General features: G+C 41.3%; 1 protein-coding gene across 1 annotated transcript in view; it reads left to right on the top strand.

Moving 5' to 3' along the window:
- The first annotated feature begins 301 nt into the window (after positions 1 to 301).
- The window catches only part of LOC145410736 (uncharacterized), a 34,292-nt gene continuing 13,952 nt past the window's right edge, over positions 302 to 20,641 (top strand). The window contains exons 1-2 of the mRNA XM_080280841.1: positions 302 to 408; positions 625 to 990. Of these exons, the coding sequence (XP_080136967.1) occupies positions 302 to 408; positions 625 to 990 (473 nt within the window). The remainder of the gene's footprint in view (positions 409 to 624; positions 991 to 20,641) is intronic.

Genomic DNA, 20,641 nt, shown 5'->3' with positions numbered 1-20,641 from the left:
TGTATGGGACCCTGCAGCTGCCTAGAGGAGCACCACGCCAGCTGCAGGCCATCGCCAGGGCCTGCCTGAGGGGGGTATGGCATACAGGCACAAAGACAATGTGCTCGTCTTCTTGTGGAGGGACTAGTGCATTGTCAACATGATGTCCACCTTCCACAGTGCTGACACCATTCCAAAGAGGGTTTGAGGGAAGGTGCGGGGTAATGACAGGCGGACAATCTATGTGGAGAAAGTTGTCAACAAGCCCGTCGTAGCGGAGGACTACAACAGGTACGTGGGTGGTGTGGATCATTTCGATCAGATGGTTCAGTACTACCCCATCCGACGGCGAACCATCAAGTGGACGAAGAAGATCATCTTCTACTTCGTCCACATGGCACTCTTCAACGCATTCGCCTTGTACAAAAAGTACAGACATGGGACAGTAACTCTCCTTGAATTTGTGGAGCAGATCATCAACGATCTTCTGCATTTCCATGAAGAGGACTGGCCTGCGTCTGGAGATGTAATCCACCATGCCCCAGGCCTACCTACCCAAAGGCCAGCACCAGCAACACCTGGCACCCAGCAGGCACAGGCACCAGTGCCAGGATGGGCCCAGCCATCACCAGCACCGCCTGCAAGAGGACCACCACGGGTCCCATCACCACCCCCAGCACCACCTGCAGCAGGCCCACCACAGGTGCTGTCACTGCCACCAGCACCACCTGCAGCAAGCCCATCATGGGTGCCATTACCGCCACCAGCACTGCCTGCAGGAGGCCTATCATGGGTGTCAGCACCGCCACCACCTAAAGTTCCTGGTCCGTCAGGAGAACCTGTGCCTGGGTCTGCAGCTGTCCTTCCCGCACAACAAGACCACGGAGCACGAGGGCATCCAATCAAGCGTCGCTGGGTGATAGACGACGACATCAGGTTAGACCGCACTCAGGGCCACCACCGGGCGAGGATCCCCAACGAGAAGATGCTCAGGTGTACCTTGTGCTTCAGGTTGGGGGTGAGGAAGGACACAAGGAACATGTGTCCTGTATGTGATGTGCCGCTTTGCATGGGTGATACACACACACACACACACACACACACACACACACACACACACACACTAGGAAACTAGGGGGGATGGTTGTGAAAGATCAGAAGTTGAAGAAGTGGTACGGACAGAGAGTAGGAGAGAAGAGGGTATTAATAATGTCAAAAATAATTTGAAGGTGATATATACTAATGTTGATGGTTTCATATCGACAAGGATCGAAATTAATGATTTCTTGAGAGAACATGAACCTGATGTCATGTGCCTTGTAGAGACCAAATTAAGAGAAGATATTGATGTTCATTTGGGAGATGGTAAATACAAACTGTGGAGAAAAGACAGGAAAGAAAAAAAGGGAGGAGGAGTGATGATAGCAGTGAAGAACAACATAAATGTAGATACCGGTACTGTGGAAATGGGAGAAGGCAGGGCTGAAGTGATATATATGAAATTAGAAACTGGAGAGAATGTTAAGAGAGATATGGCGGTAGTGTATGTTCCCCCAAAGACGAGAGCATGGAAGGATGATGAATACCATGAGATGTTGTCAGATATGGCTAGCTACTTGCAAAAAATAATTGAGAAAAGCAATAATATAATTTTGGTGGGTGACTTTAATTGTAAAGAGGTGAACTGGGAGGAATGGTACTCGGGAGGCGGCGAGGATTCGTGGGGTACTATGTTATTAAATATAATAATGAATAATGTGATGACGCAGTGGGTCAAAGAAGAGACACGGTTTCGAGGTGAGGACACACCAGCAAGGTTAGATTTACTGTTCACCAAAGAACCCGATGTAATAGAATCATTGGAATATCTCTGTCCTTTGGGAAAAAGTGATCACGTGGTCATTGAGTTCCAGATGTTAATAGGAAACGTCGAGCCAAGAGACGAGCTTGATAGACGGGGAAGATACAACTTTGGCAAAGCAAATTTTACAGGATTGAGAAACTTTTTTGAAAATGCGGATTGGAGAAAATTCAGAGAAACAAGAGAGATACAGAGGAAGTGGGATATCTTTCTAGACTTCTATAATTTGGGAGTGGAAAAATTTGTACCAAGAGTAAGAGGGAAAGAAAACAGGAAAAAGGAGTGGTTTAATAGAAGGTGTATGATAGCCAAAAAAGAGAGAGATAAGGCGTGGAACAATTGGAGAAAGAGAGGTAACGACAGAACAAAGGAAGAATATAAAAGAACAAGAAACGAATACACAAGAATACGTAGGGAAGAAGAAAGGAATTTTGAAAAAGGTATAATTGACAAATGCAAGGATGAACCCAAACTGTTTTATAGATTTGTTAATGGCAAACTGAAACAAAAGGAAGGAATCACCAAGTTGAAAGTAGATGGAGAGGTCTTTAAGGATGCGGCAATGCAAGCAGAAATAATGAACAAACGTTTCCAGTCAGTTTTCACTAAAGAAAAGGAGCTTGTGGAAGGGGAGGGAGTGATCAGAAATGTTCCGGTGATGAAAGATATAAAAGTGGAGGTGCAGGAAGTGTATAAATTACTGGAAACTCAAGATGTTAGGAAAGCCCCAGGACCTGATGGAATTTCTAATTGGGTACTGAAGGAATGCAGAGAACAACTGGCGGATAAAATTCACAGCTTAATTGTATGCTCACTGGAAGAGGGGAAAGTGCCAAAAGAATGGAAGAGGGCAAATGTGGTACCAATTTACAAGGGAGGAAACAGGGAAGAACCCCTGAATTATAGACCAGTGTCTCTAACCAGCATGGTCGCAAAATTGTGTGAGAGAATCCTGAATGGCAGATGGATAAAATATCTGGAAGAGATGAATATTTTGGCTGAATGTCAGTTTGGATTCAGAAGTGGAAGGTCATGTGTTTCAAACTTGTTGAGCTTTTACTCAAGAGCGATTGACATGGTACAGGAGAGAGATGGTTGGGTGGATTGTGTGTACTTAGACTTAGAGAAGGCCTTTGACAAGGTACCTCATAAGAGACTAATGTTGAAACTAGAATATATCTATCTATCTATCTATATACCTAGGCTGCTTCCCCCAAGGAAAGGGAGGTAGCCGAGACAGGACGACTCACTCTCCATTTACTCATCCATTCAAACACATTCATTCGCATCTTAGCCCCAAACTAGAAACTAGAAACTAGAATATATAGGAGGACTAAAGGGGAAACTTCTGGAATGGATGAGAGACTTTTTGAGAGACAGACAAATGAGGACAGTAATAAAGGAAAAGATGTCTGGATGGAGGGAAGTAACAAGTGGAGTCCCTCAAGGCTCAGTGTTGGCGCCAGTAATGTTCCTGATTTACGTAAATGATATGGTAGATGGAGTGAACAGTTATGCGAGTCTGTTTGCTGATGATGTAAAGATCTTGAGGAAGATAGAGGTTGAGGAGGATTGTAAAATACTGCAGGAGGATTTGGATAGGATACACAATTGGAGCTGGACGTGGGAAATGAAATTTAATGTAAAGAAATGTAAAATATTGGAAATGGGTAAAAGTACCAGGAGACCATCACTGAATTATTTTTTGGGTAATGAATTAATCACAAAAAGGAGAGAAGAGAAAGATTTGGGAGTGCTGGTCCAAGATAGTTTGTCACCAGAAAAGCACATTAACAAGATAGTTGGAGAGACTTATAAGCTCTTGACTAACATAAGAGTAGCATTTCATTATATGGATGAGGAAATGATGAAAAAATTGATAGTGGCCATGATCCGCCCCAGGTTAGAATATGCAGCGGTAGTGTGGTGCCCACACAAAAAGAAAGATATAAACAAGATTGAGAGAATACAAAGAACAGCAACCAAGATGGTCCCCCAGTCTGGCAGACCTGTCATACAGAGAGAGGCTGGAAAAACTGGATTTGCCTTCGTTAGAGGAAAGGAGAAAGAGGGGAGACATGATTGCGGTGTTCAGGACCATGGTGGGAGTAGATAAAATTGACAAAGAAGATCTGTTTGTATGGGATAAGAGAGCAACAAGAGGACATGGAATGAAATTGAAAAAGTCAAGCTGCTTGAAGGATATCAAGAAATATAGCTTTCCTTACAGAAGTATAGACTTATGGAATAGCCTGGACAAAGAGATCGTCCAGTCTAAAAACTTAAACGAGTTTAAAGTTAAATTCGACTTATTGAGAAACAGCGACGGAAACCCACGAGCATAGTACATTCCGTGTATATCACAATTAGGTATATTCTTAAATATTTGAAACGACTTAGACAAAGAGGTGGTGCATGAGAAAAACATTCATGTGTGTAAAGGTAGACTTGATAAATGTGGATATGGAGACAGGACAACACGAGCATTGCTCAATTCCTGTATACTACAAATAGGTAAATACAAATAGGTAAATACACACACACAGACACACACACACACACACACACTAGGCACTGAGGAGAACAGACGCACGTCGCCACCGCTCCATATCTGGCCAACTTGGCCAGTGGCATTACCTAAATTAGTATCTTCATATGAGTCAAGCTCTGTACCAGGTTAGACTAAATGGTGTTCTAATAAAAAAAAAAAAATTTTAAGTTGGACTTGTTCAAACAGAAAAGAAAACAAAGCAAAGCAAGAATGTGCACAATCAGCTGATCGTTTGTTTAGTCTACAACTGCCCCAGGGAATGTAAGTACTGTATGTGCTTGTAGTACTGCAAAATGTCGACATACTTTAGTAAAGCATATTTGGAAAAGAAGAGGGATAAAGGTAGAAAGCAGGATGATGATTTCTACCAAGAATTGGTTGAAATGGAGACTCACAATAAACTGGTGGAACAAGTACACAGACTAGAGATGGCTTTTCAGAATGAGATTGATGAAATTAAGAAACAGATGCACTTGCAAAAGGAAGAAATAAAAAAATTAGGAAAGGAAGTCAACAAGAAAGACACAACCATAGATGAGCTCGCAGTAGAAGTGGGTACACTTGGGGGAAAATTAGTGAAATGGCAAGTACAGTAGTCAACCATGAGAGTATTATGGAAGAGTTCAAAAATGATACAGAGACAATTAGGCAAGTAAGCAGTCTGATAGACCAGAGCAGTGATATTGAGGAGAAGATAACACAGGTGAATGAAGCTGTGCAAAGCTACAAAAATGATGGAAACCACGTATGCTGAAATAGTGAAAGTAAAGAAAGAGAAACAAGGGTGGAAGAAAAAAGCATTAAAATGGAAGTGAAAAGAATAATCCAGAACAATCCTAAGTTAGTCAGAGATCCAGTAGATATCAACAAATCTATAATAATCACTGGTGTAGAAGAGGAAGAAGTAAAAAACAAGTTCTCAAGAGAGAAAAAGGAGATGGCAAATGTAATGGGCATATTGAAAGAAGTACAGTATCAGAGAAAATCTGTAGTAAAGACATAGAGGAACACAAAAGGTTAGGGAAATACGAGAGAAGCAAGTCAAGACCCCTAAAGGTAACCTTCCAGAGTGTAAACACCGTGGAGGAGATACTAAAAAATGCAAGGAATCTTATGGAAAAAGAGGAGTTAAAAAATGTATGGATAAAAAGATGCCTAACACAAGAGGAACTGGAATTACTGAAAGAGAAGAGGGAGGAAGCAAACACAAAAAATGAGGGAAGATCAGAGGAGGAGGAGAATACATTTTTTTACAAAGTAATTGGATTGCAGGTACGAAAGTGGTACATAAACAGGAGGGAATAAAAAGGAGGAAGGTAGTAGAACCAAATTATGACAAGTATATAAACAAGATGATTAAGTTGATGTACTCAAATGTGGATGGAATGGTATCGAAATTATTAGAGATGAAGGATTATGTCAGAAAAAATGAACCACATATAATATGCTAACTGAAACAAAATTAACACCAAGGATATCAAATGACATCCCAAACTCAGAGGAATATAATATGTGGAGAAGAGATAGGAACTTAATAAAAGGAGGAGGAATTATAATATTAACTAAGAAAAATCTAAAAGTCAAAGAAATAGAACTAGATATACCGTCACAAGTAGAACTGATTGCAGTAGAGATCAATACATCTGAAGGTAAAGTAATTGTAGCCAGTTTGTACATGCCACCCAGATCAAACACATGGGAAAGAGACGAATATGAGGACCTGGCAGAGAGTACAATTCAGAGTTTAAGATCATTACTACATAAAATGGAAGAGACATTGGAAAGAATTATACTAACTGGAGATTTTAATACAAATATACAGTGCTCATCAGAAGTATAGAGCGCCCTGCGTCCCTCCTGAGAAACAAACCTTTCAACATTGAAAAAACATATAAATAATGCATTTTATTTACCTTTAGTGCTTCGTAGGGTAGCCTTTACGTTTCTTCACGGACCTGAGACGTCTTGGAAGTGAAAGGGCGAGGCTCCTGAGGTGCTGGAGGGGTATTTTGTCCCAGGAGTCACGAATGGCGGCTTCCAACTTAGGCAGAGAGCTCACATCTTTCCCTTGGAGACTCTTCTTTACGAGGTACCAGAGGTTTTCAATGGGGTTGAGGTCTGGGCTATTTCCTGGCCAGTCTGTCATGAATGATACCTCGCAGTCACGAAGCCAATTGGTGACCGATTTGGCCTTGTGAGCAGGTGCACCGTCCTGCTGAAACACTCGTGCACCTGTTAGCTCGAAGGAGTCTGGTAAATGATCACACAGAAGCTCCAGGTAAACATCCTGATTCACTCTGATGTTCTTGGGAAGTACAACAAGCTTCCCCAAACCCTTCCCTGAGAAACAACCCCATACCATGAGTGAATCAGGATGTTTAACTGTGCTTTCTACATACCGTGGGTCAAGTGGGTCACTACCTTTGCGTCGATACACACGTGCTCCTCTGTTACAGGTAACACTAAACGTTGCCTCATCAGACCATAACACTGACAACCATTGCTCCTCACCCCAGGTTAGATATTTATTAGCAAAGGAAAGCCTACGAATTCTCTGGCTCTTGGTGAGAAGAGGCTTTTTCACAGGCCTGTGACTTGTGTAACCAAGCTCATGCACCCTACGAGACACTGTTCTCACTGACACCTCACCAAACACTTCCGGGTTGCTCTCCTTAATTTTCCTTGCACTCACACGAGGATTAAACTCCACTGCACGTTTTAAAACATTAACAGACCTTGGGGAAGTTTTCCTAGGCCTACCAGACCGCGGTTTCTTTGTGGGAACTGCACCACTGTTTTCCTCCCGAAACCGCGCACACCAACGACGCACTGTCGATCGTGCCACACCAACCAATTCACTAATTTCCTTTGTCTGGTGGCCTGCCTCCTTTAGAGCAATGATCTGGGATATGATTTCACTCGATAGTTCACGGGTAGGTGCCATAACAAAGTTGTGAAGGCCAGAACACTGCGGGACACTCGGTAAAAAATGGCGCAATTTGAGAGGGACACTCGGCGGAGTTCCTCTCTCTCAGGCAGCCCGTGGGCGACTGAGGCGGGAACCAACCAGCGCGTCGGAAGGCCCCAGGCTACCGTGACGTCATGCTCGGAGCTCAAACTTGTGGCTCAATTCTTACCCCCCAGAATGGGTGATTCTTTTTGGGCCATAAGTATTGCGCGCCTGGCGGACAACGCTGAATACTTCTGACGAGCACTGTAAATTGGAATACTGTAGATATAATAAGCCAAGAAAGCTGTTAGGACCAAAAGCTCCTGGATCTCATGCAAGACTTTTTCCTAATGCAACATGTAAGGGAAAGCACCAGAAAAAGAGAACTCGATGTACCCTCAGTGCTAGATCTCATATTTACTAGGCAAGAAAACGATATTGACAATTTAATATATCACCCTCCGTTAGGCAAAAGCGACCATGCAGTACTAAATTGCAGCTTCAGGATTGCATATGACATAGGTAACAGCAATGAAAATTACAAAAAGAGCCTAAACTATAAAAAGGGAAAGTATCATGACCTAAAGAAGTACTTCTTAGAAATTGCTTGGGAAAAGAAGCTTAGAGGACAAGATTTAAATGCTATATATGAAAAATTCTGTGAACTTTATGAAATAGGAGTCCAGAAGTACATCCCACAGCACAAAAAAGAAGAAAATAAAATAAAGAAATGGTTCAATACAGAATGTAAAAAATCAAAAGAAAAAAGATATTTGTTGTGGAATAGATACAGAAGACACAATAGTGAAAGGGCATATAATAATTACAAACAGGCAAGAAACGATTATACAAGAATAAGGAGGGAAGCCCAAAAACAGTTTGAGGAGGATATCATAAATAAAAGTAGTGATCAACCAAAGCTATTTTACAGCTAGAGCAGAAGCAAAACCAAAATAAAAGATAAAATACAATCCATTACAGACGAGGGAATCACCTATACACAAGAGAAAGATATTTGTGAAGCACTAAACAAGAATTTCCAATCGGTTTTTATTGAGGAAAAAAATTTTGAGAGGGATTATGTGGAACATGCATGCCCACACATACTACCAGATATACAAACATCAGAAAAAGAAATACAGGAGGAGCTAAGTAAATTAGACAAAGGAAAAGCAACTGGTCCTGATGAAATTTCATGTTGGGTGCTGCGTGAATGTGTAAAGGAGTTAAGTAAACCATTATTTTCAATTTTCAAGAAATCCTTGAGTCAAGGTTAACTATCTGATAGTTGGAAGAAAGCAAACATTGTTCCCTTATTCAAGAAAGGGAATAGACAAAATCCACTTAACTACCGACCAGTATCACTAACCAGTGTTGTAAGCAGGGTATTAGAAAAGCTTATGAGAAAAGCTTGGGTAAATCACCTAGAAGAACACAATATGATAACAGAAAGACAGTTTGGTTTCAGAAAAAGAAAATCATGTGTTACTAATCTGTTGAGCTACTATGACAGAGTAACAGACACATTACAGGAAACAGAAGGATGGGTGGACAGTATCTATTTAGATTTCAAGAAAGCATTTGACACAGTACCACACCAAAGACTTTTATGGAAACTGTACCATCAAGTAGGAATTCGAGGCAAACTGTATTGTTGGATGCAAGATTTTCTCATAAAAAGAGGAATGAGAACAGTACTAAGGGGAAATTACTCATCATTGAAAGAAGTGACCAGTGGAGTGCCACAGGGCTCAGTGCTGGCAGCAATCATGTTATTAGTGTATATAAATGATATAGACAGTAACACTGGAAATGAAAGCTATCTAAATATGTTTGCAGATGATGCAAAAATACAAAGGAGAATTACTAACACAGACTCTTGTAAAGAGCTACAAGAAGAATTAAATAAACTTAATGAATGGAGTAATATATGGCAAATGGAATTCATTGTGGACAAGTGTCATGTAATCAAGTTTGGTAAAAGTGGAAAAAGACCTGATTAGGATTATACGTTAGGAAATAAAACCCTACACACATCAGAAAGAGAGAAGGACCTAGGTGTGATTATCAATAACAAGACTATCTCTGGCTGACCACATCAGTGAGAAGGTACGGAACATGTATACACTGCTTGCAAATATGAGAATAGCGTTCACATACATAAATGAAGACATGCTAAGAAAGATAATAACATCATTCATCAGACCAACCCTGGAGTATGCATCAGTAGTCTGGAGTCCTCATCTCAAAAAACACATAGACCAGATTGAAAAAGTTCAAAGGGCTGCTACAATATGGGTACCAAGCTTAAGGGTTCTAAGCCACGAAGAAAGACTAAATAAACTGAATCTACCAACACTACAGGAGAGAAGGAAAAGAGGTGACATGATTATGCTATATAAATACATATCAGGGAAGGAGAAAATAGTCATAAATGATTACTTAACCTATGGGGAAGCATCAGCAAGAGGACACTGCAAAAAACTGCATAAGAAGAGAGGTGATAAAGACGTAAGGAAATTTTGTTTCCCAAATAGAGCAATTGATCAGTGGAATGCACTACCGAATGAAATAGTGTGTGCCAAAACAATTCACAAATTTAAGGATATGTAGGATAAATAAGGTTTAAGACATGGGACAGTACGAGCTTGACTCATTCCTGTAAAGATACAATTAGGTAAGAACACACACACACACACACACTCATGCACGCATGCACACATGCACGCATGCACACATGCACGCACACACACACACACGAACAGCCGTAGAGAGCAGACGTACCAGCCATCGCTGCTAACCTTAGGTAGTTTCAGGAATTTTGTCTGTCCTGTCTCCTAAGGTCTTGCTTTAAATTCCAAATAATGAAAGTTAATAGACTACCAATAATGTAAAGATTTATTGACTAGATTGTACGTGAATGTTTGTAGTTTTTTTTCGGTAACAGCTGTTTTGGTATTTAGCCAACATCAAACATGGCCGAAAATATAAACAATGAGGGACTGGAATTTCAAGGATTTGATGCTAATACCAATGTCATGGACCTGGTTAAAACATTAATTATGAGGATTAGTGAACTCGAAAAGAAAGTAGAGAATCTAGTGATAAAGGATGTGTCAGTAAATACGGAAACCACCATACAGAGTCTGATCCAGTCCAATGAAACAGCCAATGAAGAAATTAGGAATTTGAAGCGGGAAAATGTTGAACTGAGGAGGAAACTAGAAGAGAGTACTAATAAAACGGAGAAGGTGAGTAATGTATTAGAAGAACATAAGGCAAAGTGGGCACACATAGAAGAAGAACAGAAAGAAGTGGTCAGCTTAAGAGAGATCATCCAGGAAGAAAGGGAAATGAACAAGAAAGAAATGGAAGAAAATGTAGTGAAAATACTGAAGAAAAAAGAGAAAATAGTGAGAGAAACTGTAGAAAGGAACAGATGTGTGGTAGTATTTGGAAACAGGGAAGAGGAAGAAAAGGTTAGGTTCGTAAGACTCGAGAGAGACACGAACATGGTGAGAGGAATATTAGGCAAGATTGACCCCGAAGGAGACAAGTGGGTAAAAGAAACTAAGGAAGTAAGGAGAATAGGGCTTTACAAGAAAGGGGAAACAAGACCAATGAGAGTAAAGTTTACATCAGAAAGTGTAATAAATGAGATACTTAAAGTGACCTGGAAATTAAGCAAAGAGGCAGGGATGGAAAATATTATAATAAGAAAAGATCTGAATGAAGAAGAAAGAGAAGTTTTAAAATCATTAAAGGAAGAAGTAAAGGAAAAAAATGATAAGAGGACAGAGGAAGAATGTAATACTTTTTTTTGGAGAGTATTGGATATGAAAGTAAGGAAATGGTATTTAAGGAAATAGAAGTGAAGGAAACTAGGGGGGATGGATGTGAAAGATCAGAAGTTGAGGAAGTGGTACGGACAGAGAGTAGGAGAGAAGAGGGTATTAATAATGTCAAAAATAATTTGAAGGTGATATATACTAATGTTGATGGTTTCATATCGACAAGGATCGAAATTAATGATTTCTTAAGAGAACATGAACCTGATGTCATGTGCTTTGTAGAGACCAAATTAAGAGAAGATATTGATGTTCATTTGGGAGATGGTAAATACAAACTGTGGAGAAAAGACAGAAAAGAAAAAAAGGGAGGAGGAGTGATGATAGCAGTGAAGAACAACATAAATGTAGATACTGTGGAAATGGGAGAAGGCAGGGCTGAAGTGATATATATGAAATTAGAAACTGGAGAGAATGGTAAGAGAGATATGGCGGTAGTGTATGTTCCCCCAAAGACGAGAGCATGGAAGGATGACGAATACCATGAGATGTTGTCAGATATGGCTAGCTACTTGCAAAAAATAATTGAGAAAAGCAATAACATAATTTTGGTGGGTGACTTTAATTGTAAAGAGGTGAACTGGGAGGAATGGTACTCGGGAGGCGGCGAGGATTCGTGGGGCACTATGTTATTAAATATAATAATGAATAATGTGATGACGCAATGGGTCAAAGAAGAGACACGGTTTCGAGGTGAGGACACACCAGCAAGGTTAGATTTACTGTTCACCAAAGAACCCGATGTAGTAGAATCATTGGAATATCCCTGTCCTTTGGGAAAAAGTGATCACGTGGTCATTGAGTTCCAGATGTTAATAGGAAACGTCGAGCCAAGAGATGAGCTTGATAGACGGGGAAGATACAACTTTGGGAAAGCAAATTTTACAGGATTGAGAAACTTTTTTTGAAAATGCGGATTGGAGACAATTCAGAGAAACAAGAGAGATACAGAGGAAGTGGGATATCTTTCTAGACTTCTATAATTTGGGAGTGGAAAAATTTGTACCAAGAGTAAGAGGGAAAGAAAACAGGAAAAAGGAGTGGTTTAATAGAAGGTGTATGATAGCAAAAAAAGAGAGAGATAAGGCGTGGAACAATTGGAGAAAGAGAGGTAACGACAGAACAAAGGAAGAATATAAAAGAACAAGAAATGAATACACAAGAATACGTAGAGAAGAAGAAAGGAATTTCGAAAAAGGTATAATTGACAAATGTAAGGATGAACCCAAACTGTTTTATAGATTTGTTAATGGCAAACTGAAACAAAAGGAAGGAATCACCAAGTTGAAAGTAGAAGGAGAGGTCTTAAGGATGCGGCAATGCAAGCAGAAATAATGAACAAACGTTTCCAGTCAGTTTTCACTAAAGAAAAGGAGCTTGAGGAAGGGGAGGGAGTGATTAGAAATGTTCCGGTGATGAAAGATATAAAAGTGGAGGTACAGGAAGTGTATAAATTACTGGAAACTCAAGATGTAAGGAAAGCCCCAGGACCTGATGGAATTTCTAATTGGGTACTGAAGGAATGCAGAGAACAACTGGCGGATAAAATTCACAGCTTAATTGTATGCTCACTGGAAGAGGGGAAAGTGCCAAAAGAATGGAAGAGGGCAAATGTGGTACCAATTTACAAGGGAGGAAACAGGGAAGAACCCCTGAATTATAGACCAGTGTCTCTAACCAGCATGGTCGCAAAATTGTGTGAGAGAATCCTGAAAGATAGATGGATAAAATATCTGGAAGAGATGAATATTTTGGCTGAATGTCAGTTTGGATTCAGAAGTGGAAGGTCATGTGTTTCTAACTTGTTGAGCTTTTACTCAAGAGCGATTGATGTGGTACAGGAGAGAGATGGTTGGGTGGATTGTGTGTACTTAGACTTAGAGAAGGCCTTTGACAAGGTACCTCATAAGAGACTAATGTGGAAACTAGAACATATAGGAGGACTAAAGGGGAAACTTCTGGAATGGATGAGAGACTTTTTGAGAGACAGACAAATGAGGACAGTAATAAAGGAAAAGATGTCTGGATGGAGGGAAGTAACAAGTGGAGTCCCTCAAGGCTCAGTGTTGGCGCCAGTAATGTTCCTGATTTACGTAAATGATATGGTAGATGGAGTGAACAGTTATGGATGTCTGTTTGCTGATGATGTAAAGATCTTGAGGAAGGTAGAGGTTGAGGAGGATTGTAAAATACTGCAGGAGGATTTGGATAGGATACACAATTGGAACCGGACGTGGGAAATGAAATTTAATGTAAAGAAATGTAAAATATTGGAAATGGGTAAAAGTACCAGGAGACTATCACTGAATTATTTTTTGGGTAATGAATTAATCACAAAAAGGAGAGAAGAGAAAGATTTGGGAGTGCTGGTCCAAGATAGTTTGTCACCAGAAAAGCACATTAACAAGATAGTTGGAGAGACTTATAAACTCTTGACTAACATAAGAGTAGCATTTCATTATATGGATGAGGAAATGATGAAAAAATTGATAGTGGCCATGATCCGCCCCAGGTTAGAATATGCAGCGGTAGTGTGGTCCCCACACAAAAAGAAAGATATAAACAAGATTGAGAGAATACAAAGATAAGCAACCAAGATGGTCCCCAGTCTAACAGACCTGTCATACAGAGAGAGGCTGGAAAAACTGGATTTGCCTTCGTTAGAGGAAAGGAGAAAGAGAGGAGACATGATTGCGTGTTCAGGACCATGGTGGGAGTAGATAAAATTGACAAAGAAGATCTGTTTGTATGGGATAAGAGAGCAACAAGAGGACATGGAATGAAATTGAAAAAGTCAAGCTGCTTGAAGGATATCAAGAATTATAGCTTTCCTTACAGAAGTATAGACTTATGGAATAGCCTGGACAAAGAGATCGTCCAGTCTAAAAACTTAAACGAGTTTAAAGTTAAATTCGACTTATTGAGAAACAGCGACGGAAACCCACGAGCTTAGTACATTCCGTGTATATCACAATTAGGTATATTAGGTAAATACTTAAATATTTGGAACGACTTAGACAAAGAGGTGGTGCATGAGAAAAACATTCATGTGTGTAAAGGTAGACTTGATAAATGTGGATATGGAGACAGGACAACACGAGCATTGCTCAATTCCTGTATACTACAAATAGGTAAATACACACACACACACACACACACACACACACACACACGCATGCACGCACGCATGCACGCACGCACACATGCACGCGCGCGCGCACACACGCACGCGCGCGCACACACACACACACACACACACACACACACACACACACACACACACACACACACAGTACAAAACTTCTCACCTCCAAACCCACCTGGTCCTGCAGGAGGAGCGACGCCACTGGAGAAGTAAGTGATTTTTTCTGTTTTGATTTATCTGTTTACCTGTCTTTATGTCAGTATATTTACACATTTATATATATTGTTCTTTACATCAACACAAATGACAGGGAAATAAGTACAGCTTCAGTTTCAGTTGCAAGCAACAGATGTAGTTTTCATGTGTGGTTTCTGAGAGGACTATAAAGAAAACCAGATGTTATTTTATAATAGTATTTAGAATAAAACTGAAAAAAAAAAAAAAAACATACCTAGCAAGCATAAACATGTTGTGCACTATGGGAAAATAACGTAAGTGACCACAGCTGACTTTGGTTCAGCGTCCTGGTGAGTACACAGTAGTTTTTTTTTTTTTTTCTCGAAAACTATGAGGCATAGGAGAAAAGTTCTGGTCTTAAATGAAAGCCCATAAAATTCTGCATACAATGATAAAAAAAAAAAAAAAACTAACATTGCCAAGGAAAGTTTTTTGCTAGAGCTCCATGAATAAAAAATCTGGTGTCAGTCAGAAGGTTTCACTTTTTCGCTTATTACTCAAAAACCATACCTCGTATCAAAATGCCGACGATCCCATTCGAAAGCTAATAAAATTCTCTTTCTAATGATGGTATAACATGTAGAGATAGATTTGTGAACATTCAAGTTACGATGTTGGGAAGTGAGATGAATGTTCTTGAATGTTTATTCACACCTCTGTAACATTCGTATAGTGTTTGTGTGTGTGTGTTTTTTTCCCTTATCATGTAGAACAAACATTGACGAATAGCAATATGTGGGTTTTGTGGCAAAATAAATATGTTTGGGTGGTGAAAATAAGCCACGAATACACTTTTTTGGAGCACGTTGCAGGTGTCGGGGGATGGGGAGAAAGGCGATGTGTTGTGGAATGTGAAACTTATTAAAACTTATCGTGAGCAAAAGCGTTAATACTTTCCATAATCCTTTTTTATCCACCCTGTCATATGCTTTCTCCAAATGCATGAAGGCAGCATACAACTTCTTTCCCTTTTTGAGAAACTTTTCCACTAAAGATCTAAGAATGAATATCTGATCTACACATCCTCTTCCCTTCTTAAAACCTCCCTGTTCTTCTCCAACTGATTCCTCTGTTATTTCCCTAACTGTGTCAATAAGTATCCTACCATACACTTTTCCTATTACACTAAGAAGACAAATGCCCCTATGATTACCACATACTTCTTTTTCCCCTTTTCCTTTCTGCAGGGGAATAATTATACCTGACTTCCAATCTCTGGGACTCTACTTTCCTCCCAGGCCAATGTGCACATCTTCCACATCCATTCTACTACTGGCTCTCCCCCATGCTTCAGCAATGCACCACACACTCCATCAGTTCCTGGGGCTTTCCCCATTTTGACTTTCTTCATTGGTTCCACAACTTCCATTTTACTGATTTTTTCCTCTCTTCTCACATCCTTCTATCTCCTAGCCATTCCCTAGCCACTTACACTTGCATACTTTCATTCTCTATGTTCAACAGTTCTTTAAACTGTTCTCTCCATCTGCTCACTTTTTCTCCCTTCTCTACTACAGGAGTAGACTGTAGCACCAGTCGAGCAGGGCCGTATACCCAAGGTGGATGGAAAGCTGATGACAGGGATAGCTGGAGCTCCCATTTCATCAGCCCTCGGGACTAGGTCCCAACCATCCCCCTTTGCTGAACTTTTTCAGTGTCTCAGTAACACAGAGAGTAGGCCAGCATGCTCTCCAATACAAGTTTAACTATCAACACCAAACTACATGCACAGTACACACCACACTTCCTTCTCCAAAATGTAAAAAAAAAATAATCATGGCAGCAAAACACGTGGCCCTGGAGTCCCCAGGGGGGGGGGACCCTAAATGCCCCCACCTTCCGCCCCTCTCCCGGTGACGACTCAAGATGCCTGGAACCACTGTCTGACTCTCTTCTTCATTTCTGCAACATTCTTGGCCTTTCCTCTAACTTTCGCTCTCTTGAACACCACATCTCCTTTAGACCTCACCTTCTTTTTCTAACTGAGACTCAGCTGTCTGAGGCAACTGACAGCAGACTCTTTTCTGTATCCTCCTGCTTTCAATATACTCATTTGAAAGCCAAAGGTGACTGTTGTGTTTATATATGCAACAACTTATCTTGCTCTTGTGTTCCTGAACTCGATTCTTCTGCATTTTCTACACTCTGGTTTTGGTTTTCCTGTCATTCTCTGACTAAATATATCTACGCTGTTTACTTATCTCTTAATTCTACTGACTATCACAAATTCTTTGACTATCTTACTTCTACGATGGAACGCATTCTATCCATTTCTCCTTTCTCTGAAATCTCCATTCTAGGAGATTTCAATGTTCACCACCACCTTTGGCTCTCCTTTGCTTTCACTGATCCACCTGGTGAACAAGCCTACACCTTTTCTATCCTTAATGACCTAGAGCTGCTTGTACAGCACCCTACCCGTATCCCTGACCGCTTTGGAGAGAGCTCCATCATACTTGACCTCTTCCTTACAACTAATCCTTCTGCTTACACTGTTAATCTTTTCTCTCCTTTGGGCTCCTCCGATCACGACCTTATCACCTTAACCTGTCCTATCGCTCCGGTACAGCCTGCGGACCCTCCAATGAAACGTTGTCTGTGGCACTTTGGAGCTGCGGATTGGGAGGCCCTCAGGCAGTATTTCTTTAATTTTCCCTGGAATGATTATTGCTTCCAGGGCCAGGAGACATCTGGGTGTGCCTTGCTCATTACGGAGGTTATTCTCTCGGGCATGGAAGCATCCATTCCTTTCTCATATCCTTTGACTAATGCAAGAAAGCCTTGGTTTAATCATGCTTGTTCTAATGCTGTCCGCAAGAAGGAGAGGGCCTATAAAAGTTACCAGAGCCAACCCACCCCTGAATCACATCTTCTATACGTTTCTGCCCGGATTCTTGCTAAGTCTGTTCTTCATCCGTACTAAATGCTCTCAACTCTCTAACTCGAATTCTTCCCGCTCCTACTGACACCTTGCCAAAAACCTTTCTAACAACATTACCTCATCATCCTTCCTTCCTCTTTTCTACTCTGGTGGCTCTGTAGCTATTTCTTCTACTGATAAAGCAGATCTCTTCACTCAGACTTTCTCCTCCAATTCCACCTTAGACGATTCCGGTACTGTTCCTCCATCACATCCCCTTTTTGACTTCCTCATGGCTGACATTAAAATTTCTTCAGCTGATGTATTTTCTGCCATCACAGGCCTCAATATTAATAAGGCATATGGGCCTGATGGAGTCCCTCCTGTTGTTCTCAAGAACTGTGTTTCTGTGCTTACACTTTGCCTAGGCAAACTCTTTTGCCTTTTTCTCCCAACAGGGAGTGCTGGAGCTCCCGTTTCATCAGCCCTCAGGACTAGTTCCTGACCATCCCCCTTTGCTGAACTTTTTCAGTGTCTCAGTTACACAGAGAGTAGGCCAGCATGCTCTCCAGTACAAATTTCTCTATCTTCACCAAACTACATGCACAGTACACACTACACTTCCTATTCAAAATTCAAAAAAAATGGTCTCGGAGTCCCCGGGGGGGGGACCATAAATGCCCTCGCCATCTGCCCCTCTCCCAGTGACGACTCGAGGTGCTTGGAACCACTGTCTGACTCTCTTCTTCTTCATTTCTGCAACATTCGCGGCCTTTCATCTAACTTTCGCTCTGTTGAGCAACACCTCTCCTCCTCTAAACCTCACCTTCTTTTTCTGACGGAGACTCAGCTGTCTGAGGCAACCGACAGCAAACCCTTTTCTGTATCCTCCTACTTTCTCTATACTCATTTCAAAGCCAAAGGTGGCTGTTGTGTATACATATGCAACGACTTATCTTGCTCTCGTGTTCCTGAACTCGATTCTTCTGAATTCTCCACACTCTGGCTTCGGCTTTCCTGTCATTCTCTGACTAAATATATCTGTGCTGTTTACTTATCCCCTAATTCTACTGACTATCAAAAATTTTTCGACTATCTTACTTCTACGATGGAACACATTCTGTCCATTTCTCCTTTCTCTGAAATCTCCATTCTTGGAGATTTCAATGTTCACCACCACCTTTGGCTCTCCTCTCCTTTCACAGATCCACCTGGTGAACAAGCCTACATCTTTTCTATCCTTAATGACCTAGAGCAGCTTGTACAGCACCCTACCTGTATCCCTGACCGCCTTGGAGAGAGCTCCAACATACTTGACCTCTTCCTCACAACTAATCCTTCTGCTTACTCTGTTAATCTTTTCTCTCCGTTGGGCTCCTCCGATCACAACCTTATTACCTTAACCTGTCCTATCACTCCGGTACGGCCTGTGGACCCTCCAGGGAAACGTCGTCTGTGGCATTTTGGAGCCGCGAACTGGGAGGCCCTCAGGCAGTACTTCTTTGATTTTCCCTGGAATGATTATTGCTTCCATGGCCGTGAGCCATCTGAGTGTGCCTTGCGCATTACGGAGGTTATTCTCTCGGGCATGGAAGCATACATTCCTTTCTCATATCCTTTGACTAACGCAAGAAAGCCTTGGTTTAATCACGCTTGTTCTAATGCTGTCCGTAACAAGGAGAAGGCCTACAAAAGGTACCGGAGCCAACCCACCCCTGAATCACATCATCTTTACGTTTCTGCCCAGAATCGTGCTAAGTCTGTTCTTCGCTCTACTAAAAATAATTTCATCCATACTAAATGCTCTCAACTCTCCAACTCGAATTCTTCCCGCTCCTTCTGGCACCTTGCCAAAAATCTTTCTAACAACTTTACCTCATCATCCTTCCCTCCTCTTTTCTACTCTGATGGTTCTGTAGCTATTTCTTCTACTGATAAAGCAGATCTCTTCGCACAGACTTTCTCCTCCAATTCCACCTTAGACGATTCCGGTGCTGTTCCTCCATCACTTCTCCCCTCTGACTTCCTCATGGGTGACATTAAAATTTCTTCAGTTGATGTATTTTCTGCCATCACTGGCCTCAGTACTAACAAGGCATATGGGCCTGATGGGGTCCCTCCTGTTGTTCTCAAGAACTGTGCTTCTGTGCTTACACCCTGCCTAGGCAAACTCTTTCGCCTTTGTCTGTCAACTTGTACCTTTCCTTCTTGCTGGAAGTTTGCTCTCATTCAGCCAGTCCCAAAGAAGGGTGACCACTCCCAACCCTCCAACTATCGTCCAATTGCTTTAACGTCCTGTATTTCAAAAGTTTTCAAGTCAATTCTTAATAGAAAAATTTTAAGGCATCTTTCCTATCACAACCTTCTTTCCAATCGTCAGTATGGGTTCCGTCAGGGACGCTCCACTGGCGATCTTCTCACCTACCTTGCAGACTCTTGGTCATCCTCCTTTCGGGACTTTAGCGAAAGCTTTGCCATTGCACTTGACATCTCAAAGGCTTTTGATCGAGTCTGGCATAAATCTTTAATTTCCAAACTGCCCTCCTACGGTTTCTATCCTTCTATCTGTGCCTTCATCACTAGCTTCCTTTCTGGTCGTTCTATAGCCGCTGTTGTAGACGGCCATCGTTCTTCTCCTAGATCTATCAACAGTGGTGTTCCTCAGGGCTCAGTCCTATCAGCAACTCTCTTCCTTTTATTCATCAATGATCTTCTAAGCTGTACATCTAACCCTATCCACTCATACGCTGATGACTCCACCCTTCACCTTTCCATTCGGTTCCCGCAATGCCCATCTCAACAGTTACTTCAAGAAACAAGGGATGAGGCTATGGCACACCTAATGTCTGACTTGGCTTCTATCTCTGACTGGGGTAAAAATAATATGGTTGTCTTTAATGCATCTAAGACTCAGTTCTTACACCTATCAACCCAACAAAATCTTCCACAGGTATACCCATTAATGTTTAATAATATTCAGCTTAATTCTGCATCATCCTTGAACATGCTTGGGGTTTCATTTACTTAGGACTTATCTTGGAAAGATCATATTACATCTCTTGTAAAATCTGCTTCCAAGAGATTGGGTGTGCTAAGCCGACTCCGCTCTTTCTTTACCCCTGCACAATTGTTGACTCTATACAGGGGTTTTATCCGCCCCTGTGTGGAGTACAACTCTCATGTGTGGGGAGGCTCCCCACATACAGCTCT

Source organism: Coenobita brevimanus, chromosome 86 (assembly GCF_032717465.1).
Source record: "Coenobita brevimanus isolate Jiangsu-jjx chromosome 86, ASM3271746v2, whole genome shotgun sequence".
Classification (NCBI taxonomy): Eukaryota; Metazoa; Arthropoda; class Malacostraca; order Decapoda; family Coenobitidae; genus Coenobita; species Coenobita brevimanus.
This window is presented reverse-complemented; position numbering and strand designations above follow the sequence as displayed.